This window comes from Podarcis cretensis, assembly GCF_951804945.1.
Source record: "Podarcis cretensis genome assembly, chromosome: 2".
Taxonomy (NCBI): domain Eukaryota; kingdom Metazoa; phylum Chordata; class Lepidosauria; order Squamata; family Lacertidae; genus Podarcis; species Podarcis cretensis.
The window spans coordinates 109,672,648-109,700,522 of record NC_137171.1 but is presented as its reverse complement, the minus strand read 5'-3'; the positions used below and the strand labels follow the sequence as shown (position 1 = coordinate 109,700,522).

General features: G+C 44.2%; 2 protein-coding genes across 6 annotated transcripts; one reads left to right on the top strand and one right to left on the bottom strand.

The window, feature by feature from the left end:
* Positions 1-245: 245 nt before the first annotated feature.
* On the bottom strand, positions 246-12,170 carry LOC307208701 (zinc finger protein RFP-like). The gene is made up of 8 exons (XM_079963578.1): positions 12,062-12,170; positions 10,766-11,222; positions 8,961-9,056; positions 7,476-7,706; positions 4,888-4,910; positions 4,155-4,273; positions 2,515-2,571; positions 246-1,430 (listed from the first exon to the last, which is right to left on the bottom strand). The coding sequence occupies exons 2-8, from the start codon at positions 11,183-11,185 to the stop codon at positions 913-915; spliced, it is 1,464 nt and encodes a 487-aa protein (XP_079819704.1). The 5' UTR covers positions 11,186-11,222; positions 12,062-12,170; the 3' UTR covers positions 246-912.
* Positions 11,947-27,875, top strand: LOC307208725 (zinc finger protein RFP-like). Of its 5 annotated transcripts, none has more exons than XM_079963619.1 (8): positions 11,947-11,971; positions 15,443-15,878; positions 19,183-19,278; positions 21,959-22,189; positions 24,452-24,474; positions 25,319-25,437; positions 26,042-26,071; positions 26,378-27,875. In XM_079963619.1, the coding sequence occupies exons 2-8, from the start codon at positions 15,456-15,458 to the stop codon at positions 26,884-26,886; spliced, it is 1,431 nt and encodes a 476-aa protein (XP_079819745.1). In that variant the 5' UTR covers positions 11,947-11,971; positions 15,443-15,455; the 3' UTR covers positions 26,887-27,875. The 5 variants fall into 5 exon arrangements, with proteins under 5 accessions (XP_079819745.1, XP_079819744.1, XP_079819741.1 ...); XM_079963618.1 differs by lacking the exon at positions 11,947-11,971 and adding an exon at positions 12,646-12,951; XM_079963615.1 differs by lacking the exon at positions 11,947-11,971 and adding an exon at positions 12,646-13,021.

Here is a 27,875-nt window from a genome sequence, read left to right as displayed (position 1 = left end):
AGAAAAAGGGTTAGGATGGGATGGTTTGAAACATAGGTCTGGTCAATTGGTTAGCGTATTTTTGTTATTTTTATGGGATGGTGGTTTTTTTAAAAAAAAATATTATGCTATGAACATTATCTGTATCATTTTTGTTCAGTATGGTACTTACAAAAAGTTTTTAGGATGCCTTTAATCTTCTAAGAAAAGCAATAACATATCATAACAGAACTGCAGCATAAAAAGTTAGTGGAGTCAAAACAAAGTTTAAAAGGAATTTTTTATAACTTTATTGACGGATTAATGAAATGAGTGAAAGACTGCAATGGCGACAATTACGACATCAAATCACAGGCTTATTAAACGTAAAAAGCTAAAGAAAAAAACCTGAGGAGTTACATGCTAATAAATAGTGTGGTTAATATAAACTAAGAATCAAAACCAGACAAAATATGGCCTTGCATTTAGCATGCAAGTTTTTAAAACTGCAAAATGTTGAGTGAGGGAAGAAGCTGATGATTATGAGAATCACAAAATGCGGTGGAGGATTTAACCCTTTCCACCTTTGCTTTGGTCCCGAGGATAATCCCTCTGAAGCTGCTACTTGCATTGGGAGGAAATTCCCCATTGGCACCACCAAGAGGGTGCAAAATTAAAGCAACAGTATTTGCAATATTATAGTGCTTCTTTGCTGTACTGAATTATAAAGCTATCATCTGCACAGTCAAACCAAAACACTTTGGTCCTTTGTTGAAGGGGACTGTGGGACAGCAGCCTGGGATGGAAGCAGACTTCCAAAGACAATGTGCACAGAAATGATATCCGCTGCTCTTTGGGACTAACACCTGGAATCGTCTGAGTACACAGGCAAGGCAAAGCACAGGCAAAGGCAAGGCAAAGCAAAAGCAAAGCACAGGCCAAGAACCATGTCTTTTAAGAGCACAGCTGGAGGGGAGCTGATGAATTTCCAATCCGGAAAAAGGGGAAAACTTCCTCCCCTTCAAAATCAATTGACTGGAAAATAAAGAGGCGGGTCTTATCTTCAGCATCATAAAAAGCCACAGTTCCTGCTTCATAGTTCAAAGAAACTTGGATCTCTACTGGATCCTCTTCTGGCTCCAAAATGGTAGGAGGTGAAGTCAGAGCTTTGTACTGATCATAACTAAAGCCCATCGCCCAGATCCCTTCGTCAGGTTCAAAATCAATTTCTCTATCCCTCTCCACAGACTCACTGGCTACGCCCACAGCCCAATGGTCAACATCCTCGACATCCACCGTCCAATAATGTTTCCCAGAGCTGAATCCCTGCGTTCCAAGCACACAGCGGGCATATTCAAACCTCTTTGGGTTGTAGGGGTAGTCCTGGCGGACATCTCCCCACCGTACTGATTTTCCATCTGAAGACACAATATACCGGGGATGGGCTGTTTCTGGATCCAACACCACATTTTCTGAAAGAGAACAGGAAGCAGGGCAAGACAAAGGCTTAACAGAATTGGTTACTCCCGTAAGGTAGTGTACTGAGCTCGCAATTGCATGCATTCTTTAGAAGGGGAGATATGCAGAACCAATTAGGCCAATATATACAACCAAGGGACACGGGTGGCGCTGTGGGTTAAACCACAAAGCCTAGAACTTGCCAATCAGAAGGTCGGCAGTTCGAATCCCCACAACAGGGTGAGCTCCCGTTGCTCGGTCTCTGATCCTGCCAACCTAGCAGTTCGAAAGCACAGCAAAGTGCAAGTAGATAAATAGGTACCGCTCCGGCGGGAAGGTAAACAGCGTTTCCGTGCGCTGCTCTGGTTCGCCAGAAGCGGCTTAGTCATGCTGGCCACATGACCCACATGACCGCTTGAATAAATGGAACTAGTGAAAATGATGGAAAAGATCAGGGATTGACCGACCCAAAAGTTTAAAAAGGAATGGGAGATTTATGGACAATATTTAAAACTTTAGATGCTTTGAATAACTCTCGGAACTGCATAAGGCATATAATACAGGCTATATTTATTGAAAAATAAAGGAAAGTAACAAGGAAACAAAGAACCCACATCAAGGAGGTCGGAAGTCAACGGCTGAAATCTTTTGTGTCTTTGCATTGTACTGTTTTATTTTATTTTTGTTATTTGTGAGTTATGCGCTGTGTGTTATTTTATTGGGGTTTTTGTGTGTGTGTGCAGTTTATAAACCAATAAAGATTGATTTTTATTATTTATTTATTTTTTAGGAAGGCTGTCTTGAAGAGAATGTGGCCCTTGAGCTGGAAAATGGTTAATGTAACCTTTTCCACAACACCATTTCCCCCAATCTAAGTCCCCCTTAAGCTATTTATTTGCTGGGGGGAGTTGGTTTAGACTAGAATGACAGGGCAGGGACTAACTCGCTTCCTCCGCCCCTCAGCACTGCTGCCGGGGCCTCAGTCCAGTTTGATCTCCCCCTGCAGCAGCTTATATCTAAAGACAGAAACGACAGGACATCAAATGCTGGAACTCTCCAACATCTGGCCTGTTTTGCTCTCCGGAACTAGCAGCTTACCTCTTATCCATTTTGATTTGACTGTGTTGGACTGAGAGCAGGTGGACTCAGAACCGTCTAGGAGAAAAGAGAGCAAGGTAGAACGTCCATCATAAGGCTAACAAAAGGAACCTTGAAGCCTGTTTAACCACGCAGCAATGAAGCATTGTTGTTAACTACAATAATTATCGACTAATGCATGACTCATGTTCCTAAGGCTAACTGACAAATGAACAACATCTCTGATATGATGAATGATTCTGTTAAAAGCAAGGGCAGCTGTAGTGGCAAGAATGATAAACAGGATGAATTCTGGGTAGCCAGGAAGAAGAGATGGGGCACATGCCACACACTTTGGGTAGCAAAGAGCGAACGCCCTTTCCCCCATACTTAAGGTGCACAACTTGCATAATGGGACTCGATAGCAAGAGACAAGAATGGGGAACTGGCCAGATTGTTCTCTCCTCCATCCCATCACAAGCCAGATTTGACAACCCCGATGTCATAATGATGTCAGGTGACCCTCCTCCCCCTCCCCCCACTTCATGGGTCTAACAGAGAGCTTTGCAAGGGGCTTCACTAGGCCAGACTCTCAGCTAATCGCCAGGCCTTGAAGGTGCTCAGCAAAGCTCTCTGCAAGACCAAACTATCAGCTGATAGGGTTTTTTTTTCCTCCAGAGCTCTTTGCACAGGGCGTCTCAGGCACTGCTGATTAGCTTACAAAGCCCCTTTTGACTGAGCCTGGTCATTACCTGCCCTTCTCCTGATGGTGGGTGCAGGGCAGATGTGCAGGGCATAGCCAACTTGTCTTGCAGTCCAGATGTGGAGGCCTGGCGCAGGAGATTGGACAAGATGACCCTTATGGTCCTTCCAACTCTACAATTCTATTACAGTGGTACCTCAGGTTACATACGCTTCAGGTTACATACTCCGCTAACCCAGAAATAGTCCCTCAGGTTAAGAACTTTGCTTCAGGATAAGAACAGAAATCGTGCTCCGGCGGCGCGGCAGCAGTGGAAGGCCCCATTAGCTAAAGTGGTGCTTCAGGTTAAGAACAGTTTCAGGTTAAGAACGGACCTCCGGAACGAATTACCGTATTTTTCGCTCTATAAGACGCACCAGACCATAAGACACACCTAGTTTTGGGAGGAGAAAAACAAGAAAAAAAATATTCTGAATCCCAGAAGCCAGAACAGCAAGAGGGATCGCTGCACAGTGAAAGCAGCAATCCCTCTTGCTGTTCTGGCTTCTGGGATAGCTGCGCAGCCTGCATTCGCTCCATAAGACGCACACACATTTCCCCTTACTTTTTAGGAGGGAAAAAGTGAGTCTTATAGAGCAAAAAATACGGTAAGTACTTAACCCGAGGTACCACTGTAGTTCTATCTATAATCAGAGTGGTCCAAGGTTGCTCAGTGGGTCTTATGCCTGAATGGAGACTCGACACTAGTTGTCCCTGGTCTTAGTCAGACCTTTAATCTAACCCATCAAACCACACTAGCACAAAATCACTTGCTTTTTCTAATAATGAGCACCATGGGGGGAAATCTATGGCTGCTGGCATCACCCTGCTACGCTTCTCTTAAAGGTACAATGCTGCTGACAGTGCTGCACCGCATGTTTCATCCCTGCAATCCGATTTAGGGTTCTCTTTTACAAACCTCTGACTCTCCTCAGAGAACTCGTCAAAGATGCACTTTCTTGGGAGAATTTCCTCAGCCTTTCCTTCATGTCTGCAGAAGCAGGAGTAGCTGGAAACTGAAATTTCTCCGTCTCGCATCTAGTGGGATAAAGCGAGATATTCAAAGGGCCACCCTCAATCTAGTTGTACAGTCCCTTATTTTAACTGCCACCTTTTTTGCTTCACAAAGGCTTGCTTGCAGCTTCATCCACCACTTGATAGCATATGGGTGCTATGATGGTAAAAAGTTTAATTTCGGCCTCATAGTTAATGGCATAACGGTGAATGCTGAAGTGTAGGAGCCTTATAGCCGTGGCCCCTTCAGCAAGCTTTTGAGTTCTCCAGAAATCTTTGGCCATTTCTAGATTACCTGCTTATTGAGCATACATACATGCCGATTTGCTTCAAAGGAGATTGGAGGGCATTGGCTGAGCACTCATCCTGATTCATTTACTAGTGAAGTCAAAGCAAGAATCACCCCATCACAATAAAATAAAAGGGTGATGTATTCAAAATTATGGGGAAATGGGACTGAGGGCAGGAAGGCCCTTATTGAAACCCCAAAGCCCTGCCCCACTGACTCACCCATTTTAGCCCAATGGTGGTTCCCTGCAGCCTTAAAACAGTAGCTAAGAGGCCATTAAAAGGGTAGTTGGGGAGGGGAGAGGGGGCCCCAAGTAAGTCAAGCATTGTTATAAAGCAAAAGCAGGTACCTGTCCAGTATGCTTCCAATACCCTAGAAGTGAAAAGAGCAAAGACAATTTAGCTACATTTTGCACACAGTGTGATTTCAATTTAACAGGTGACATCCAATGTTAATAATACTCAAAGCCATTGGTTTCAATGGGTCCGCTCAGAGTATGACTTTGCTGGATGCCAACAATTATTATTAAACTAATAAAATTATATATATAATATTATCATATCTCTCTCTCTCTCTCTCTCTCTCTCTCTCTCTATATATATATATATATATATATTAGAACTATTGTTTCTCTCTTTGCTATGTTTCAATGCCCTTTTATTGATTTTACGCTGCTTCGTGCGGCTTTGTATTCATTTCTGTGCTAGGCTGCTACTGCCTCGATTGTTTTATCTGATTTTATTTGCTTTTAATTGATTTTAAGTTGTGAACTGTGTAGAATGTAATTAATTGGGTGGTATGTAGTTACAACAAAATGGATGAACGAAGCAGTTTTGAGCCTCTTTCCCACTGTTGCTGTGCCTGTGTGAAAGACAAAAATGTTCTTGTTATCAGATTTCTTCAACCCACTGATTGTCGTGCAGGAAGGTGGATTTACAATTGTACTTCATCCTACTCCTGTTACAGTTCTTTCGTCACCTTCTAACTGATGTGTTCCATGAAGCTGTTTTAGTCCTCCAGATATCATTATGTTTCTTACAGGTCTACACATTTGACAATGGCATCTTCCACATCCTAGTCTCTCCCCCTTGCACAGAAATGTCTCTTTGGCCACTCGCGAAAGGGTGAGGCTTCCTTGCCTGCTTCCTGCTAATTTTGCACAAATGTGAGGAAGGATCCATTGCATGGCCATTTTCTTAATTGCCTCTGTCCACCCCCCTTCCTAGGGTCAGGAGAAAGCTGAGTCAATTTCACCAGCGTACTTGGATCTCCAATTGTAAACTTATCCCACGTGACTTCACAATGGAGAACTGTGGTCACAAGCACACTATACATTAAAGCACACGGCTTCAACCAAAGAATCCTGGAAACTGGAAGCTAGTTTCTCCCCTATGACATATCTAGCGAAACTCCAAGTCCCTAAGCACCGAAGGGCCTTTAGCCGATGTCATGGCCTCCCCTCAGCTGTCCTCGAAGGCGGATACAGGAAGATTGCTTATCTGGAGAGGCAGTGCCCCATGACTGTGGACAAACAGAAACAACAGAGCATGTGCTTCTCCAGTGTCTTTATTATAGACATTCATACTAGCCTCATCTTCCCATCACTGCCCAGGGCACACAGGACAATTCTATACCTCCCTGCTTTCAGGTACCAACCCAGCTACAACATACGTTGCCAGATTCTGCACGGCAGCGCTCAAAATTGCCGGATGACGACCTGTGCCACAAACTAGATATAACGAGCACTCGTTTTAAGAGTGCTCTGTAGATAGGTATAGTCTTATAACCTTTCACTCTTGTCTAATGTTCCTAACCCTTCTTTTAGACTTTCTTAGCTTCTTTTGGATTCTTATGGACTTTTATATATATTTTCTGCTTTAATTCCTTTTAGTTTTTGGGGGGGGGGGTTTAGGTTTTAAATAATTGTCTCCCTCCCTCCCTTATGCGGGCCTATGGCCGTAATAAAGATTTGTTGTTGTTGTAAGCTAGTTTAGGGTTCTTGAGACTGTAACTCTGCTACAGTTCCTAGGGCTCTTTAGACAGAGCCATGCACTTTCAAATGCATTGTATGGATGTGACCGCGGGAAGGGATAGGGGTGGCTGGTTCTCCAAACTAACACTCCACTGGGATTCAGAGTCTGCATATTGCCTGCTACCCTTGCCAGTAGAGCACTGGACAAGGGTGAGCAGAGGAACTCCCAGCAGAAACCGTCGTATCCTCCGTCCTGACTGTATCCTATGATGGCTGCCGAACAGCTGTGCCATCGCATAATAGAAGGGCAAGGAATGTCAGTCACAAAACAGTCCTCAAAGCCTCTTGTCAGTCATAGAAACCCCTTGTCTTCAGTGCCAAGATGAAAACGGCTGAATTTACATAGTTCAGCGTTCCATCAATTACCTCATTCATTTCAGTCTGCTTTACATACCTGGATTTGCATTCTAAGTTTGTATATAAAGGGTAGGAATAAAGTGATAATCAATTACAAAATAACTTGACAGTCACATGTCCACTAGCTTCTTTGGCTTCAAAAAACATGGGATTCAATCCAACACTACAGTCGTTCTACCCTTTGCCGTTGTTCAAGAGAGCTGGGACTTTGAAAGTGGCGCCATTTCGCCCCCGTTGCAACTCCAACTCATTATGAGAATGATGAGGGATGCATACTCAATGAGAACTTACTTGCAAAAAAAAATAAAAATCAACCATCGGTGGCCATTTTTCTTATTAAACCATTACTTACCACACATGCAGTGAGCTGCTGGCCAGCTGCCTCTGCCAACCAATTTGTGCTGGCTATGAATCAATACTGGATTAGAATCCCAGCTCCAAAAATTATTTTGCTGAATGGCCACCCTTACCTGCCATCTCACCAATCAAGTCACTGATGCAGGATATTTCTGTCATGAATACATTCTGGTTCAGAATACTAGACCTACCTCCAAGAATTCATCTGCTGATTGAGTGCCCTTCTTTTCTATATCACCAATCAGATCGCTGATGTAGGATATTTCATCCTCAAATTTGTTTGCATAATCATTTCTTCTCTTCTCAATTTCCCTTTTTATGTCTTCCAACCTGGCCAGCTGGCGCTGCTCTTGTTCCTCCAAAAACTGCCGCTGTTGTTGGAATTCAGCCACAATCTCCCCCCTCTTGGTTTCTGCCTCTTTCTACAAGGGATAGATACAAATGACAATGGGATGTTCTAATAGATTGCCCAATCCAGATCCTAATATCACATTGGAATACATATCACGTACTCAGTGGGTTTTCCCCCTAGAAAAATAGGTGCTGGTACTCACCATGAAATTGTTATAGCAAGTGTCACACTTTTTAACAACAACAAAAAGATGTGCAGGTACTGCGTACCCCCTGGAAAAAAAGCACTGCACGTACTTGGAATTAAATTGATTAAAGTCAGGTGTTCACATCAAATGTTAAGAAAACATATAAGGAGGGTGTAAAATGAACACACCAGCCATTCATTGAACAGAAACTAAAATGGGATACAGGATAACATTAAAATATTTCAACTCCTGTGACTGTAATTTTTAAACTGTTTGCAATCATGAATTTTAAATTGTTTTAAAACAACCTGGTACCTGCTGGTGAAGAGTGAGTAAAAAAAAAAGTCGTTATCACATGGTACAAAAATGTATTAACATAGGCACCATGCAAACCTAGTCCACAAATCGGGGGCCACCAGCAAAAAAGCCATTCCTCTGTCGCCCTCCATGCTTCAGAATGAGGGGGCACTTGGAAAAGTTGGTTTCAGTGCCAAACCCAGGCCTAAATCACAAGTGAAATGGATCCAGAAAATCTGTTTCACCCATAAAACTTGACTTGAAAGCAGCCTCAAATATATTCCAACTTCATGATCACAACAATATCAAGGTACTTACTGTATCTAGTCCTTTCCCCTTCCTAGATACTACAGTAATGTAAAATACATTAGGAGAATACATCAGGAGAATGTGGATCCTTATCAAATCACACTCCCAATGTACACAGATCCTTGCTCTCAAATGATAACGTTGCCAGTGGAGATCAGCTCACTGTAGACAGACCTTAAAAGGAGGAGTTATGCACATAGGTAGGCAAACTAAGGCTCGGGGGCCGGATCCACCCCAATCGCCTTCTAAATCCTGCTCACAGATGGTCCGGGAATCAGCGTATTTTTACATGAGTAGAATGTGTCCTTTTATTTAAAATGCACCTCTGGGCTATTTGCGGGGCCTACCTGGTGTTTTTACATGAGTAGAATGTGTGCTTTTATTTAAAATGCATCTCTGGGTTATTTGTGGGGCATAGGAATTTGTTCACCCCCCCTCCAATATAGTCCAGCCACCCACAAGGTCTGAGGGACAGTGGACCGGCCCCCTGCTGAAAAAGTTTGCTGACCCCTGAGTTATGCCAATTCTTACCAATAGCTCCTGGCACGGCTTCTCACCATTTGATTTAACCGACAGAACCTTGCTTCTTTCTTTTTTCAGTTCCTTTAGATGTCCAAGTAGTACACCCTAAGGACAGACAATGGATGATAACGGTAGATTTAAAGTTTCTGCGGACTGAGAATGTTTTATTTACAAGCAGACTTTAAAATGTTTATAGGACGGGACAGGGGGAGCCCGCAGCTGACCAGAAGTTGTTGGGCTCTCAACTTCCATCAGCTGCTACAGTGGCACAGCTTGGCACAGGTCCCAGGGAAGTGGCCAAAACAAAACATGCCCACTATTGTAAACAAAATTTTCCCTTTTCCCTTATGGGATATCCAAGAGCCCATATAGAGTCCTTACATAGGTTCCCTATTGGTAGGAGAGAGTAACAGAGGCCAACCAGAGAATATTGAGAAGCAAAGCAGCTAGTAAGCTTGATCTTTATTGAACTGTTGCAACAGGGTGCTCCCCTCACCCGCAGGAGAGGGAGAGGAACCCCGAAAAATGGCGTGCAAGGCCTTATAAAGACTTTTGAAATTCCCACCCTGTAGATCAAGACCACCCCCAGAAACATCATATATACATCACAGAAAAGGCGGTCTTAAAACAGAAATTTGAATGTTGTTTTTCTCCTGTCCTTGTTTATCTCCTGTCTGGCAGGTTACTTGATTGGATTTCCTGGGGAGCCTGACTAGTCTTTTGTAATGATAAATACTTAGTTCCTGGGCCAGGTCACAGGCTCACACCCTATTCAAACACAGGCATACCCTTAAGACAGGATTTGTGAAGGAAAAGACAATGGGGAGGCTTTTCCATTTTCCTTTGACCTTGCAGAGAAAACATTTGGTCAGTTTGGGACAGTTTGGGAATCAAAATGGTTCCAGGTCCGTCTTCCTGTGCTGATGTATGTATGTGCTTGGTTGGTACACTTATGAACATTTAACATATATCTAAGACCTCAAAATTCCTATCACACCACCAACCCACCAACTCTCACACCCTCCACACAAAAAGCAGGATGGTGCTTAAAAGACATGCCACACAATACTGGGGATCCATCCAGGTTCTTTTACAGAATCTGGATTTTTATAATTTTTTTGCATCAAAAAAAAAAAAAAAAGCACTTCATGTGGCAACCGGTGAAAAAATCCAGAAAACAGAAAGGCAACCATTTCACTATAAATACTATGCACAAGGAAGACCCCAAGACAGAAACAGCTGTGGCTGCTTAAGACAGGAATTGCCAAACTTCGGGGGAATTTTGAATTGGAATTTTGGATTTGGAACTTGGAATTTTGTGGGGAAATTACAATACTGTAAAGCCCAGTCACAAAATGGCTGCCACACTTAAAAGAGGATGGCCCACAAGATGGTGTGGGAGGCTGCCCGTTACTGGGGACGAAGGGTTGGTCTCCGGAAGTACCAAAGATCAACCTTTGCAGAGAGCTCTGTGAACCACTATCACGCTTCAAAGAGGATTGGCACAGTGTGGTTTGAAGCTAACCCTGATTGTAGATTTAAAACACCAGCTCTGAAAAGGGGAGGAGAAATACACTAAGTGAGGTGTTCACCTTCTTCTATACCTGGGGAGGCTACTCACCTGTGACCCTCAAGGTGCTGCTACCCTACAACTCCCATCACCCTTGCCTGGGTTTAATGGGAGCTGGGCTCAAAAGACCTGGAGGACCACAAGTTCCCTGTCTCTGTTCTATATCGTGGTTAGATTAGAGATATCACAACTGCACCAGGTATACACATGAACTGCATTCTTTGCTAAAATTCACCGTCATTACCTTGTAATCTGCAGCAGCTCTTTCTGGGGAAATAACACGGTGGTTTCTGTGAGCCTTGGATCTCTCGCAGAACATGCAAATAAGGGTATTTTCTGTTGTGCAGAACAGACTCAGAGGCTTCTTGTGCTCCCTGCACATTTTCTCCCTTCCTGGACTTTGCTCCAGCTGCAGTCGGAGCTGCTTAGCCGCTTCCACCATGTTCGCCAGGCGCCGGTTGGGTTTCAGGCTTTGCCAGGAAGCTGCTCTTCTGCAATCCGGGCAGCAAATGGAAGCTCCCGATCTTTTCCAATACTTTGTGATGCAGGCTCGGCAAAAGTCGTGCTGGCACTCCGTGATCATAACTGGATCCTTGAAGTAATCCAGACAAATGGAACAAGTGACTTCGTCCTGAAGGTGTTTTGCTGGATCTGCGGTAGCCATGATCGCCCAAGAAGCAGCAGCAGCTGTTTTCCGAGAGCTGGAGGCAAGCTCACTTTCGCTTTCGTGTTCCTGCAATCGGGCGTTTCGTTTCTTCCCAGGCAGAAAGTCTGGGAGAAGAGGAAGGAGTACCTCTACGTTGAGGCACTGGCGCGGGAAATGGTGGATAGCCTCTTGCTACTTTTGACCCTAGTTAGCAGATTACTAATTAACTCAAAAGTATGAAATCGCTTTATTGGGTCACAGCTGCTGGCCAGGCTTCATTTAATACTCCTCTCTTGCAAGATGCAGCCCAAACACTTTCTGTTTTAAACATCTAGCCCTCATTCTGGTGGTGGTGAAGGAAAGAAAATGCAAGGGTTGCTTAGCAGCTTCGTTATACATCTTTAAGGCAAACACATTCCCCTTCTCCCAGGCCTTTCAAACTTTGTGTTTTCTACTATTGCTATAAAAAAACTGCTCTTTCCTTTCTGGGGTATTTCAGGAGCCCATATAGAGGGTTTCCCTATCGGCAGGAGAAAAATAACAGAGTACTTTGAGAAGCAAAGCGGCTAGTAAACCTGATCTTTATTTAAGGAACTGTTGCAACAGGGTCCCTCCCAACAGGGAGAACCCTGAACAATAACTTTTGAAATTGGCCACCCTGTAGCCCAAGACCCCCCCCCCCCAAAAAAAACCATCATATATACATTACAGAAGGTCATTTACAGCGGAAATCCTGTCTCCCAGGATACCTGATAATGGTCACTGATTGCATTACATGTGCAGCCTGGCCATTCTTTCGTGATGGTAAACACTTTTATTTTTTAAAAGTTTTACTGAGTTTTACAATTTTATAATCGCCATAATCCATATATAGAAACAAGCACGTGTGCTAACCTTGAAAAGGGTTTCTAAATGCGCTCTGGAGCCAGCATGTTGAATGGGTGTGCAAGTTTCTGCAGAGAACAAACCTGCAAGCTGTTTCTAAGCATCTGCTTCGTGCGAGTCCTCTCTGCAACTGTGTTTTGGGATTGCGGTGCAAATCCGAAATGCAGTGGTTGTTTGGCTTTAACAAAATCAAGAGGATTCCTTCATTTCCTTGAGAAGAAGATTGAGAAGCAGTGTGGTATAGTGGTTAGTGTTGCACTAGGACCTGAGGGAAACCAGACCTGCTGCAACTGTCAAGCTCCCCCTTCTGGACTCTGGCATGGTCTTTTTCTTTTTTTGCTAAATACCCAGAGCCCCAAGGGCACTACAATTCATTCCGCACCCTTCCAAGCTCCTATGCCTTTAAGTGTTTCCTGGCAGGCAGGAAAAGAATAGTCCAGTATTTGCCAGCATTGTATATCCAGGGTTGGGTAAAATGCACCTGAACATCCCCCCCCCCCCATGCCTCTTACACACATTTATTTATTTAAATTATTTCAGGAGAACCTTGCAAAGCAGTGGGCATAAAATTGCTGCAAGCAACACCGATTTTAAAATAATAATCATCAGAAAACAGCTGTCTGCTTTCTTCTCCCTTAAAGAAACCACCTGGGGGTAGTTGGAAGAGACCACCCTTGGGAGCTGCCTTGTGGCAGCAAACCCAACTCATTTCCTTATTTCCAGTTTTTTAAAGGCCCCGCTCCCTTTTTCTGTTGGTTTGTTATAATCCAGATGGGTGCCTTAATGGAGAGCTGACGCAGCCGGCAGAGATCTCCCATCGGGAGCGCTGTGCGGGGCGGAGTTAGGCCGCTGCTGGGCTCTCGCCTTAGGCCGGGCCGGGCCGGGCTGTTGCCTTGCAGGTTGGCTGATGATTCCCGGGGGTCGGACGCTGCATTTTAGCTGGCGAGAGCTAGAGGGGAGCAGAGCAAGGTAGGTGGAGAGAGAGCTGCAGGCGACATGGGTGGAGATGGGGCAGCTGAAAAGCCATGGGAGAAACCCCGGGAGGTCCGAAGCGTGGTCTGCTTAAGAGGTTTTGCTTTTCCAATTTAAACAGCGTGGTGGCAGTGTGGCATAGTGGTTAGAGCGCTGGGGAAAGGTTCGGAAAAGATCAAGGGGATGGAGGAGCGACTCCCCTAACAAGGAAAAGGGGTTTTTTAGTGCAGAGAAAAGGTGACATGAAAGAATGGGCATTTAAAATTGTTAATGCCATGGAGAAAAGTTTTTCTCCCTCTGGCACAGCTCTAGAAATCGTGGGCGTCCAGAGAAACCGTGTTTGAAGATTCAGGTCCAGCTTTCGAGCTTCCCACAGGCACCTGGCTGGTCACGGTTTGGAGCCATCACAGTCTTTCAGCCTCACTTACCTCGCAGGACTGTTGTGAGGTTAAAATGGAGGGAGGGATGGAGGAAGGAAGCATGTTTTGTCACCTTGTGCCCCTTGGAGGAAGGTGGGGTCAAAAAGTACTAAAAATTAATAAAACAGTTAGCTGTGGTGCGGGGAGAGAGAGGCTTTCCTTAGGGATACACATTGTGTGGTTTTTTACTCCACTGAAGCAATATCTCTGTAGAAAAACTATAGACTGCAAATGCACCATGCATTTAAAGTATATCCCCCCCCCCCAAAAAAATAGAATCATGGGAACTATAGTTTACCCCTCACAATTTCTTTAACTACATTTCCCACCATTATTTTGGGGGGAAAGAAATAGGCACTGTGTGTGCTTTAAATGTACGGGGTGTACGACAAGAAATTTATTGTATTGGGCCACAAATAAACCAAATGAATAATAATGTTGCCTGATCGGGCTTTAGGCATTTTTGTAGTTTTTGCTTCGTGTAAATGCTGCTTTTGCAAGACAGAGTCAAAGTAATTAAGGCAGGCTCAGCCATTGGCAATAACTTCGTCAGCCCAGTAGTTTGGAACAAATAAGGAAAAGGAACCATCTTCGTTCCACTTTATGAAAGCATCTCTGCCAGGAGATTTAGGAGTCATCTAGCCTCTTCTACCCCGCCCCCAAAGCCCAGGAAAATAATTCTTTAGTGCTCAAATGGTAATTCAAGCTTGCTGGGGGGCAGTTCCCTGGCAAAGGAGCAGGACAAGAGGAAAACTGCTCAGTGTGGACGAGGCCTTAGAGACAGCTCTGACACATTTATAACCTGCCTTGAACCATGTGCAGATGGCTTTAGTATTAATGACTTTGGGTACTTTGGGATGGCGGCTTTGCATTGCAAATGAGAATATTCAGATATTGCACCTGGGTTATTGGCAGCAATGTTTTAAGCAACATCAGATTTCCACCATAAAAGTTAAATTTGGATTAAAGAGAGGTGGGCCAACAGTTCTATGCTGATGTTGCATAACAGTTTGTTGTATGTTTTTATGCCGATGTTGTAGGAAATCTGTAGAAACTCCCCCCCCCCTTGCATAAACACCCATCCTTCACCTTTAAATAGCATACAGTATGATGGGGGACATTGGGCTGCAACCCTGTACACACTTAATAGGATCAGGTTTCTTGAATAAATCTTTAATAGCGGGTCCTTCATCAGTATGGCCAACCTGTTGAATGCAGTGAGATTCTGCATTTATTTTACAGTTATTTACTGTAATAAAACTTGTAAGCGGCTTACAAAAAGAATAGCGTAATGAAATAAACAGTAAAAATATGTAAAAGCAATTATTTAAAGCATTTTTTAAAAAAATTAAATCAACAGTAAGTAAAAAACCAGATTAAAGCACATGTCAACATTCTGCATGTCAGGATAAGGTAAAGGTAAAGGTACCCCTGCCCGTGCGGGCCAGTCGTGGCCGACTCTAGGGTTGTGCGCCCATCTCACTTAAGAGGCCGGGGGCCAGCGCTGTCCGGAGACACTTCCGGGTCACGTGGCCAGCGTGACGAAGCTGCTCTGGCGAGCCAGCACCAGCGCAGCACACGGAAACGCCGTTTACCTTCCCACTATAAAGCGGTACCTATTTATCTACTTGCACTTTGACGTGCTTTCGAACTGCTAGGTGGGCAGGAGCTGGGACCGAATGACGGGAGCTCACCCCGCCGCGGGGATTCGAACCGCCGACCATACGATCAGCAAGTCCTAGGCACTGAGGTTTTACCCACAGCGCCACCCGCGTCCCTAGCGCCACCCGCGTCCCTAGCGCTTCCCCAAACAAATATTGTTTCGGGGAAACTATTCAGAGCATATGTTTGTCCCTCTAATAGTTAAAACCACCTTCAAACACTCCATCCCTCCCTCCCTTGCAATCTAGTTCCCCGTGAGGCAACCACTTCCTGATTGCAAAAAGGAGACACACCCCTCTCTGTAAGCAAAACTAAACTTTGTTCCTCTGCGTTGCAGCTAGAAGACGCCAATGGCTGCGCCGAACCCAGAGAAAAGCCTCCAGGATGAAGCCACCTGTTCCATCTGCCTGGATTATTACCAGAACCCGATGATGGTCATCGACTGCGGCCACAACTTCTGCCGGGACTGCATTGCCCAGTGCTGTGAAGGCTCCATTGCCAACGTGTTCTCCTGTCCGCAATGCAGAAAACCCTTCCCTTGGCAGAACCTGCGGCCAAACAGGCACCTGTGGAATATCGTTGAGCTGGCCATGCAGTTCAGCAAGCGGCGAGCCAAGGAGTCGGGAGAACAGGCGCTCTGCAAGAAACACCAGGAGCCACTGAAGCTCTTCTGCGAATACGATCAAACGTCCATCTGCGTGGTTTGTGACCGGTCCAAGCTGCATAAATATCACAGCGTGATTCCTATAGAGGAGGCCGCTCAGGTTTACCAGGTAACGTGAGTGGCTGAGAATGGGGCTCGTATTTGGGGGTGGGGGGAAAGAGATTTTCAATCACGTTTTTCGTAATTGCTAAAAACAATGAGGTTTGATTCTCAAGGGGAGGGTCAGTTAACAGCCGAGAGCACAGGAAGGAAAGGGAAGCCGTTATTGGGGGTCTAAGGATTGCGCACACACACGAAGGAGCAGGGAAGGGAAGACCTCGCTAGGTGAGAGCTGGGAGCGTCCAGCACTTTCTGTGTGAGACAAAGGGAAAGAGCTACTTTTCATAGCATCATGCAATTTTGAAGTTGGAAGGGACCCCAAGGGTCATCTAGTCCAACCCCCTGAGACGCAGGGATCTCAGCTGAAGCATCCATGACAGATGACCATCCAAACTCTGCTTTAAAACCTCCAAGGAAGGAGAGCCCACCACTTCTCATGGGAGTCTGTTCCACTGCCAAACAGGAAGAGGATTCTACTTTCACTTTCAGTTTCTGTTTTGATGTACAGTAGTTTGTTTTACCTTATTGTATTAAGAAACAGCTTTAATAAAATCTTATTTTTTTAAAAAAAGAAACAATGGAACAAACTCCAAATCTTATTTTTAATACGTTTTTATTGATTTTTTAACTATCAGTTCCAACAGTCATACAACATATCTTCTCATCTTATACAATATTTTAGACTTCCGTCAACACCTCTGATGATTTTCCGTTCTTTATCACTTATTCTGCATTTCTTAATTTCTATATTGCATTTAGTTGTCCTTAACTAATAATTCTTTTCATAGTCTTTCTTGTAATATTTCAAATAATCCACCTTACAAAACTTCTTGCAGTCCTACTAGTGTGATCTGTTCATCACAATTACTTTTCAAATAGTTCATATATTTACTCCCGTCCTCTAAGAATCTCTGATCCCGCAGGTTTTGAATCCTTCCTGTTAATTTATCTAATTCTGCATAGTCCATCAACTTCATCCTCCATTCTTCTTTCGTCGGGAACAAACTCCAAATCAGTGGGGGTTCTTGGGGGTGGGGACATCTTAGAAGAACTGGAAAGCAACCAGGATTCATGTATTGGTACATATGAAACAACTTATTGCCAGGTTAGTTTGTCTAGCACTATATTATCTGCCCAGTCTGACAGTAGCGCTCCAGGGTCTCTGCAGGGTTATTCCCCCTTAACCTGCTGTCTGGATCCTCTGTCTGCAGAGAACAGAGGTCTTCTTACCTTTCTCCATCAATCCTGCGGCTCTTGTTTCCTCACTGTCTTATTTTAAACTATAAGATCTTTGGGAAATTTGGGGTCATCTGCCGCCTGTCTCTTTGGAAGGTGCGACGTACTTCAGTAAGATAGCACTCCTGCAAACGGCTAATGTTAAACGGTCAAACTCTGGTCCCCAACCCTTGTTGGACTACAACTCCCATCATCCCTGACCACTGGTCCTGCTAGCTGGGGATGATGGAAATTGTAGTCTAGCAACAGCTGGGGACCCAAGGTTGTGTTAAATTAGGCATGGCCAAACTTGGCCCTCCAGCTATTTTGGGATTACAGTTCCCATCATCCCTGACCACTGGTCCTGTTAGCTAGGGATGATGGGAGTTGTAGTCCCAAAACAGCTGGAGGGCCGAGTTTGGCCATGCCTGTATTAAATCAAGGGGATCAAGCTTTGCAACTCCCTGAACAAGCCCCTCCCAAATCGTCACTTTCTTGGTGCAGCTTTTTAATTTTTGCCTAATTTCACAGAGAGGGTGTCATTAAAGACCTATAGGCCTGGGATTGGGGGGACAGGACCCTGTGACTTTCCAGGTGTGCTTGAACTGCAACTCCCATCATCCGCAGCTAGCACGTCCAGTGGCCAGGGATGATGGTGGTTTTCAAGCAGAGGTTGGATGGCCATCTGTCATGAGTGCCTTAGCTGAGATTCCTGCACTGCAAGGGGTTGGACTGGATGACCCTTGAGGTCCCATCCAATTCTATGATTCTAAGGGAGCTACAGTTGGTTAGAGCACAGTGCTGATTACACCAAGGTCTCAGGTTTGATCCCCATATGCAGGCATAGGCAAACTCTGGCCCTCCAGATGTTTGGGACTACAATTCCCATCATCGCTGTTAGCTAGGGATGATGGGAATGGTAGTCCCAAACATCTGGAGGGCCGGAGATTGCCTATGCCTGCCCATATGGGACAGCTGCATATTCCTGCATTGCAGGAGATTTGACTAGATGATCCTCGGGGTTTCTGCCAACTCTACAATTCTGTTATTCTGGCGGTCCACAGATTTTCCCATTCCTGATACAGTGGTACCTCGGGTTAAGAACTTAATTTGTTCCGGAGGTCCGTTCTTCACCTGAAACTGTTCTTAACCTGAAGCACCACTTTAGCTAATGGGGCCTCCCGCTGCCGTCCTGCGATTTCTGTTCTCCTGAAGCAAAGTTCTTAACCCGAGGTACTACTTCTGGGTTAGCGGAGTCTGTAACTTGAAGCGTCTGTAACCCAAGATACCACTGTATAGGCTAGACTCGAAGAGGCCAAACTTGATTTCAACATATTAAAAAAATAATAATAATTGTCCAGTAGTGCCTTAGAGACCAACTAAGTTTGTTTCAACAAACCTCCATAATTCCTTGATGCTTATCCCTGGGTGTCTCTCGCAAAATATTGCCACCAAAGCAACAAGCACAATCAATGCATTAGGAAAAGAAAGGGTTCATTTCTGTTCTCTTTTCAGACAGTATTGTTATTTTATTTGTCCTTCTCTTGGCCAGATTTTTCTTTTCTTTACCAGTATTTATAGGTCACCCTTTATTTGGGTTCTCTTGGGAGCAATAGACATAGCAACAGATGTCTTCTAGAAACCTGCTACAATTGTTTTATTTAGGATACCTCGAGGGTGGCAAAATGAGGGCTATAAATGCAAAGAGATAAATGAAGGGTTGGTGTAATCTGTCATACAAAGTGGAGGCACTGCTTATCTCTTGGCTACTGCAAGCTTTTTCAGTTTCTGATTAATGGGAATTCAGATGAAGAAAGAAACTTTAAAACCTGTCTGGTGCTTGAGCACCACAAGTACAGAAAAATGAACAGCATCTGTGTATCTCAGCGAGTGGGTGGAGGCTGGAAGATTGTGTGTGAAATACGCCGGAGGAGCAGTTTTAGATTAGTTATACAGCACAGATGCAAATTTGCAATCTGATGGTATTCAGATGTTGTTACAGTGCTGAGCTTAAATAATTCTCTCTTGCATGTGTAGCTCCTTATTTGAGGAGGACATGGTGAATGGCTCAAAAACTGTGTTATTCATGTCTGTCTTAGGAGAAAATACATCACTGCTTGCAAACTCTGAAAGAAGAGAGAGACAAGATTTTATCATTTAAATTAGATGCAGAGAAGCCAAGCCAGGATCTGCTGGTAAGTGCAAGCACAATTGGAAGTTAGGAGTTAGCAACACCATTACATCTTCACTTGGTTTTTAATTTGTATATGGTGTTTCTACATTTCTGTGTGTTGGGAATTTCAGCTCTGCGTGTGTTATCCATGTAGAGTGCCAGTTTTTAGGAGCCCAGGACTATCAGTTTATCACCTCTATCTGTTTGGATCTACTTCAGTAAAGTGTACACCTAGAATTGATGTAGGTTCAGTTCAGCTTTTGTATAACAGCAATTAATCAATTTGTATACAGGAGCGAATCTTTTCAGTTTGACATTTTATGTTTTTGTATGTGCTGGAAGCCGCCCAGAGTGGCTGAGGAAACCCAGCCAGATGGGTGGGGTACAAATAATATTATTATTATTATTATTATTATTATTATTATTATTATTATTATTGCTACTTTTAATAATACATGCATATATATACTCTCACAAGACATATAGATAGCCTAAGGTGAGCAATAATAGTACTTAAAACTTTTCTTGTTACAAAGTCTAGATTCTTAAGATTTCAGTAATTCAAAACAGGAGAGCTTCTTTCTAAGTTCCCAGGTCTTTCCAGGTCTTGCAGGGTGCTGCCAGCATAGGTGCAGGCCGTGCCGGATTTATATAACAACTACCTGACATTCAGAAGACATCTTAAGGCAGCCCTGTTCAGGGAAGTTTTTAACGTGTGATATTTTACTGTATTTTTGGTTTCCATGGAAGCTGCCCAGAGTGGCTGGGGAGGCCCAGCCAGATGGGCGGGGTATAATAATAAATTATTATTATTATTATTATTATTATTATTATTATTATTATTATTATATATAAGCTAAACAAGCTGTAGCTCAGAGCCCCACTCTCTTGGGGTCCCTGGGGAAAAAAAACTTTTATGTACATTTCCAAAATATAAGATAAGTTCAACAATTACTTTGATAAAATACATATTTTGTTATGTGCAAATGGCTTTAGATACCTATTAGGTCCATAAATTACCATATAGCATATGTTCAACACAAAAAACAGCGACAATTTGTTGTTGACAAAGGACAACTGGACATATAAAGGGCCCCATTACCTCCAGTAGTTTAGGGCCTCATCAAACCTAAATCTGGCCCTGGGTGCAGGCAAGCGAGCTGCTGGTGGTAGGAAACTGATTTGCTTGAACTTCAGAGCATATTTATATAGTGCCTGAGAACCTTATCTGAAAATATGTCACTGTCCCATAAATTAGTCTCAGAGCCTATACTATGTTATGGTTTCTAAACATCCCCACAACTTTTATCCACGTTAAAGCTTGTTCATGCTCACTAAATAACTTTCCCTATATTTTTGTAATATGCATACTTGGAGACATGTACATTTCATCTGGATAATGCCGATTCTCAATTTGCTTTGACGAAGCAATCCTAACATTAATACATCGGCTCACGATTCTTCTTATCGTGACATCCATATAACTAGCTCATCATGTTCAGAGATTCCATAATCCAAAACTTACTGACCGCTGAAAGATGAGCAAAACTTTCAGTACCTTTGTCACCTCACATGACTGAGCATCTTCAAAATTTCAACTGAATGGGGATTTCCCAAACTTGGATCTCCAGCTGTTTTTGGGCTACATCTCCCATCATCCCTAGGCAGCAGGACCAGTGATCAGGGATGATGGGTATTGTAGTCCAGAAACGGCTGGAGACCCAACTTTGGGAAACCCTGGGCTAAACTTTAACCTCAGACATTAGAGTTATATGTTCCAACGTGGTTCTGTGTTTTATAAAAACAAACCTTTCCACCTGGTGCATTAAGTTGACACCTATTGCCCCCCAAAGTGTTATGAGCTTGCTTCATGCACCTGTGAACTAGCCCTTGGCAGCTGGATTCTGAAAGTAGCGACTTTACAAGAGCATCTAATTATAATTTGTTGCTGAGTTTCAATTTTAGCTGGTGTTTCACAACACCAGTTCAAGGTCAGCTTCTCTTTCTGCAGAAGAAGACACGGCAACACACATCTACAACGACTCGGTGCAACACCATTTTGCATTATATGCAATGGAAGCAGCCTGGGGAATTGCTGGATTTTGACATTACAAAGCACATGGAGGGACCTTTTAGCCCTGTAGATGTTGCTGAGCTACACTTTCCATCAACCAGCAGCCAGGGATGTTGGGAGTTGTAGTTCAGCAACTTCTGGCGGGCCAAAGGACACCCGTGCCTCTCGCAGAGACATTCGCTGTGGGTTAAACCACAGAGCCTAGAACTTGCCAATCAGAAGGTCGGTTCGAATCCCCGCAACGGGGTGAGCTCCCGTTGCTTGGTCCCTGCTCCTGCCAACCTAGCAGTTCGAAAGCACATTAGTGCAAGTAGATAAATAGGGAAGGTACCTGGCGGGAAGGTAAACGGCGTTTTCATGTGCTGCTCTGGTTCGCCAGAAGTGGCTTAGTCATGCTGCCACATGCTGGCCAGCTGTACGCCGGCTCCCTTGGCCAATAAAGCAAGATGAGTGCCACAACCCCAGAGTCGGCCACGACTGGGCCTAATGGTGAGGGGTCCCTTTACCTTTACCTTTACCGTTGGAACACACGAAATGGTGTTTCATGTGTCAAGGTGCTTTCCTATGGGTGGGTACAAATAAAATAAACCAGTGTCCCCCCCCCCCACTTTGCACCTGTCCCAATTAGGCAGAAACTGAAGCAGAGAGGCAGAAGCTTGTGTTGGAATGTCAGCAGCTCCGCCAATTTCTAGAGAAAGAAGAGCAGCTCCTTTTAACCCAGCTGCAGAAGCTGGAGATAGAGATTGAGAAGAAGAAGGAAGAGCATGCAGCTAAATTTTCCGAGGAGATTTCCCATATCAGCACCCTAATTGGCGAGCTGGAGCAGAAGGGACAGGAGCCGCCAGGTGGGCTGATGCAGGTAATGCAAATAATAAACTACTGTAATTCGCTCTACGCGGGGCTGCCCTTGAAGCTGTCCCAGAAACTCCAGCGGGTGCAGAATGCTGCAGTGAGGCTCCTCACAGAGTCTCTGCCATGGGAGCATATTCACCCAGTGCTTTTCAAGCTGCACTGGCTCCCGGTGGAGTACAGGGTCAGATTTAAGGTGCTGCTTTTGACCTTTAAAGCCCTTCACAGCCTAGGACCCTCGTACCTATGGGACCGCCTCGCCCGGTATGCCCCACGGAGAGCCTCAAGGCCCATAAATAGCAATACCCTAGAGGTCCCGGACCCTAAGGAAGTTAAATTAGCCTCAACCAGAGCCAGGGCCTTTTCAACTCTGGCTCCGGCCTGGTGGAACGCTCTGTCTCATGAGACCAGGGCCCTGCAGGATCTGATTTCTTTCCGCAGGGCCTGTAAGACAGAGTTGTTCTGCCTGGCCTTTGGCTTGGAGTCAATTTGATTCCCTCCCCCTCTTTCTTTTTTCCTCCTGTGATGAGGCTGCATTTCAATGTTTTAATGTTGTATTTTAATCTTGTTTTTAAGCTGTATTCATTCAACTTGTTTTTATTATTGGTTGTTAGCCGCCCTGAGCCCAGCCCTGGATGGGGGGAGCAGGGTATAAATACCATTATTATTATTATTATTATTATTATTATTATTATTATTATTATTAAATGCCATTATATAAGGGCCGTAGCACAGTGATAGCACATCAGAAGAAAGTCTTGGGTTCAGCCCCTGGCATCTCGAGGTAGGACTGTGCTGAGGGGAAGCTTTGCCTGAAATCTCAGAGAGCTGCTGCCAATCAGAGTAGACAGTACTGAGCTGGATGGACCAATGGCCTGATATGGCACAGGACAGCTATCCTTTGTTTGGAAGAAGAATTTGGATTTGATATCCCGCTTTATCACTACCCGAAGGAGTCTCAAAGCAGCTAACATTCTCCTTTCCCTTCCTCCCCCACAACAAACACTCTGTGAGGTGAGTAAGGCTGAGAAACTTCAGAGAAGTGTGACTGGCCCAAGGTCACCCAGCAGCTGCATGTGGAGGAGCGGGGAAGCGAACCTGGTTCACCAGATTACAAGTCTACCACTCTTAACCACTACACCACACTGTCTCTCTTGTTCCTAGTTATTTCCTATTTGGTTGCATCCTCCTCCTCATTTGGCCTTCTCGCTCCTCTCGCTGCATTCCTCCAGTGGTGCATCTTTGCAGGGTTAACACCTTTCCTGATCTCTGGAAGCCCAGTATTTTGAACCTGGGGGAAAAGTCGACCTGAGTTTCTGCTGGTGTTGTGTGTCCAAAGAAGGGCCTTCTTCCCCCTCAGCAGAGCAAGATCTTAGCCTGCGCTGTGTTGTTTTTTGGCATCCATCTGTCTCGAGAGACAATGGAGTGCGTCTCTGGGGGTGAAGTCAAACTGGGCAGTGTGTATGAAGGCCCTGGGCTGCCCAGACGACAAGATTCCCCCACTCTCGGCCTCACTGATGCAGTTGAAAGAAAAGCAGAGCAATACGTTTGGCACCTGCTTGGCTGCAGGAGTTGCCAGAAGGAGGCATGCAAAGTATGTTAGGGACTCTGATTTGTGTAGAGTTTACTCCAGGGGTAGGCAACCTAAGGCCCATGGGCCACAAGCGGCCTACGGGGGTTGTTTAACTGGCCTATGAGCTGCCACTGAGCCGCCCGCTCGGTGAGTCCCCGCACGCTGTGCTAAACTGGTGCGGCGCAGGGACTCGCTTCTGTGGCGCCAGAAATTCCGTCTGCGCAGAAATCGCAGGCTCATGCACGAGCGTAATCTCACCAAGGGAGGGATCTCCGCTGGAGTGAACCGGTCCAGGCGAGGTAAACCTTGCTGACCCCTGATTTATTCCTTAGGTTTCTCTTCTCCCAAAGAAATCCCGCAAGGTAGTAGGTATTGTTCTATGCCTCCACAAAGAGACTAAATGAATTGGTTTGTTAATGCTGCCAAACTGAAATGAATGCTTTGAGGGTTGAAAGCAAAATGAGCTGGGAAGATAGTAGGTATTTGATGCAGCAACCTTTTGACGGCTGGGCATGTCTAGGCCTGGTCAGTGCCTGGATTAGGGGCCACCAGGGAAACATACGAATGCTGTTTCGAGTTTTAGGATGTAAGGAAGGCAGGGTATAAGATGAACCCCTGTAGAAATTAATTCCAAATATGACGGGTGTTGGACTGGGCGACCTAACCTCTCTGTCTTGTCTCCTCTTTTTTGCTCGCTAGGATATTGGAAGTATCTTCAACAGGTATGAGGCCGTTCTTCCTGTTGCCATTTCTCCACCCTTCACAGAAGGCAATTCTAGTAATGTTCTGCTTGCATGCCAAGATCAAAAGCAGTATGTCTGAGTGGGAGAGCGTGGTTGTGCTCATGGTCCCGGTGGCAGCCTTCTCCAAATCATCTGCTTAGGAGGGAATGCTGCCTTTTTAATATATACAACATTTCCCCCCCCCCCCCCGTTTGTACATCTCAAAATAAACATTTTACATCATGCCATGAAACAATGGACTTAACCTCCTTCGCTTTTCATGGTTCATTTTACTTACCTATCATTCCTGCATATTTTACTATAACCAATCTAATCGTTTCTCCATTTTGCATCCTCCAAATATTTACCGTGCTGTTGAATTTATCTAAATACTACCAGCGTTTTCAATTGTACAGTTATTTTCTAAATATTCAAGGGGGGGATTCTCTTTGAATAAAGATTCTTCTTGCTCTCTTATTCTATAAATTAAACCTGCTGCTTCCACAAATTCTATCATCTTAAGTTGCCAACCTTCCTTACTTGGGATCTCGCTCACTTTCCATCTTTCGGCTTGAACTACATAGGCCGTTGGTCTGATCCACTGGGATGCTTCTTGCATCCTTCCCCTTCTATCTAGAGTAGAATTTTCACTAGCATGCACCCCTAGCGCACCCCCAACCCCACCCCCAAAGTTGCAAATCCATTGGCCAAGGTGCTAGTTCACCTTCCGTCAGTTTGGCCAGCTGTTTACACTATGTAGATGCATTCTGCGCCTGATGTTCTGAGAAGCTGCAAGTGAATAAAGATTTCTTTTCATGAGGTTTCCTATTTGTCAAACCTCTAGGTGCAAGAGGGGCAAATTTCAGTTTCCTACTCCACCTGATTCTTCGGAGCTCAGTACAATGCTTCAGGAATTCTCCAAAGAGAGTGCTTCACTGCAGGGCAAACTCAGGAAATTCAGAGGTACTAAATGGGTTTCTGAAGCTGATTGTTGAGGTGGAAATTTTACTGTTGTTCTTATTTAGCTCTTTTTCCAGGCGATCAGTGAACACTTGTCCCAATCACATTTCGCCTTTGTACAATACCCACCATTAAAATACGGGCGCTGGATTCAGAATAACTTGGTCATTCTTTAGTGGTTGAAATTGTTGGGATTAGATTGTGATGACTAACCTGTCTCTTTGATTTCAAGGATCTTAGTGCATGATGGCCTGGATCCATCCCAATGATATAAAACTCTGTACATGGTTGATAGGGCTACAATATTGTGAGCTTGATAGTTTACTTGCTATCTGCTAATAATAATAATAATAATAATAATAATAATAATAATAATAGTATCATTGCTGTAAATGTGTGCTCCAAGGCTTGATGCCTACAAAGGAGAGAGAATTTAGAAGTGCAATTGGGTAGCTGTAGATTTCCAAAGTGATAATACTCCTAAGGCTTTAGAATGGTGCATGTGAATTAATGGTGTATTAATATACAAAGTTCATTTGTTGCTAAATATAACACATTAACAAATCACAGAAGTTTGCATATGCTTATCCTCCTTTTCTTCCTCTAGAGACTTTGGATGAACAAAAGTGGATAAATGGTAAGTCCCCACAGATTCTGGATATCTCACAGTAAAGATGGATTTATGCCTTTTTGTATTTTAAAAAAGAAAAGAGGCAACCTGTGGTTTTCTTTATATTGTTGGACCACAACTCTCCTCGTTCCCAGCCATGCTAGCTGAGACTGATGCGCGAGTCTCAGATCAGGAGGAATACTCAATAAATAGGCCGCCTTCAGAAACAACCATCTGCAGCAGATGAACAGTTACTTGTTTTATACATTGGTCTTTGGGAAAGGTTCGTGGAGCTTGGCTCTATGCCTGACCATTGCATTTGATCTCTTGCAGAGAACGTGACACTGGACCCCTTGACGGCTCACCCTCGATTTGTTGTGTTTGATGGTCAGAAAGCTGTTGCATGGGGCTCTGTCCGCCAGGAGCTTCCCTACAGCACCCGACGATTTGACCCCACCCGCTGCGTACTTGGCTGTCAAGGATTCACCTCAGGGAAGCATCATTGGACAGTGGATGTGAGCAAGGGAACTTTCTGGGCTGTGGGTGTGGCCAAAGAATCTGTGAAGAGGAAAGGACATCTGAATATCGTCCCTGAGGAGGGAATCATGGCTGTGGGTTTTAACAACGGTCAGTACAAAACCTTAACGTCGCCCCCGACCATTCTGAACCCAAGTAAACACCCTCAAAAGATTCAGATCCGTTTGGACTATGAAGGAGGAACGGTGGGGTTTTTTGATGCGGAAGAAAACAATCGCCTTGTTCTCTTTAGTGTCAAATTTGTGTCAAAAATATTTCCTTTCTTCCGAGTTGGGGACATGAACACTGTGCTCCGCCTGTGTTAAATTATATCTGTTCTTCTTTTGGACTTGGGTCTTTGGCCCTTCCAACAATGAAGCAGTGTCAACATAACTCTCTCTGGCTGTAACACACAATACTGAGCTTCAACGCGGTTAATACAACAGCTGCTTTTGACTTGCCTTAATTCCCTTATCAGGTTACTATAGATTCTGAATGGAAACTGGAGCCTAGGCTTACAGAATGTGGGAGACCCAAATGCATACACCATTTAAAACTACTTCGTAGATATAGCTTCTAGTATCCTTTAGCAACATCTTCGTCTCTCCCGGCTATATTTCCTCTCATTTGGCTACAGATTCCAAAGTACAACATTTGTACCCCTCATATCAGCTGCAAGTGGTACATCTCTTTTAAACTACAGCCTCTCAGAAATACACGGAATGGTGATCAGACAAGAATGGAGATCCAGCTTGTGGGCATATTGCTGTGAAAAATGGGAATTGAAAGTGTGTGTGTGTGTAGGTACAAAATCGATATGAGGTGTGTGTACAGGTATTTTGCATTTGGATATTTGTACCCAAATGAAAGCAGTATTGCAAGATAAAGCCAGTAGTTAACGGTTGAGTGCAGTCAATTTATCCAAGCTAAGCTGAAACCAAGAAAGACGATGAAAATTTATAAGAAAAGGGGTGCTTTGTAATTTTAACATGGTAAATACAGGGATACAGGAGATCACCTTGGTTTTCAATTGATATCTGTTTAGGATGCCTTGTTAACGTACCTTGCAAATTTTTACATTCTGGGAAAATATATTTTTTTAAAATTGCAGACTTTTTTAAAAAAGTAGAGTAAAAGTTTATCCAAATTTGCGTAAGTATTTTAAGAATTCTTTTTTACTTTTACTTTTTTATATAGAATGCTGGAATGAAAAAGCACAGGTGACAGGAAACGTTTAGGTACTGGGTTGTCAGAATTATTTGCTCTACCCTGTACCTGTTTGCCAAAACTTAATAAATGCTGACATCTCCTTAAA

Coding starts and splice junctions, on each gene's coding strand:
- LOC307208701 (XM_079963578.1), bottom strand. CDS start 11,185: ATGGCTACCGCAGATCCAGCAAAACACCTTCAGGACGAAGTCACTTGT. Junction 9,057..10,765: donor GAGCTGCTGCAGATTACAAG/GTAATGACGGTG, acceptor GTCTGTCCTTAG/GGTGTACTACTTGGACATCT. Junction 2,572..4,154: donor TTCTCTGAGGAGAGTCAGAG/GTTTGTAAAAGA, acceptor CTTTTCTCCTAG/ACGGTTCTGAGTCCACCTGC.
- LOC307208725 (XM_079963619.1), top strand. CDS start 15,456: ATGGCTGCGCCGAACCCAGAGAAAAGCCTCCAGGATGAAGCCACCTGT. Junction 15,879..19,182: donor AGGCCGCTCAGGTTTACCAG/GTAACGTGAGTG, acceptor TGTCTGTCTTAG/GAGAAAATACATCACTGCTT. Junction 24,475..25,318: donor ATTGGAAGTATCTTCAACAG/GTATGAGGCCGT, acceptor TCAAACCTCTAG/GTGCAAGAGGGGCAAATTTC.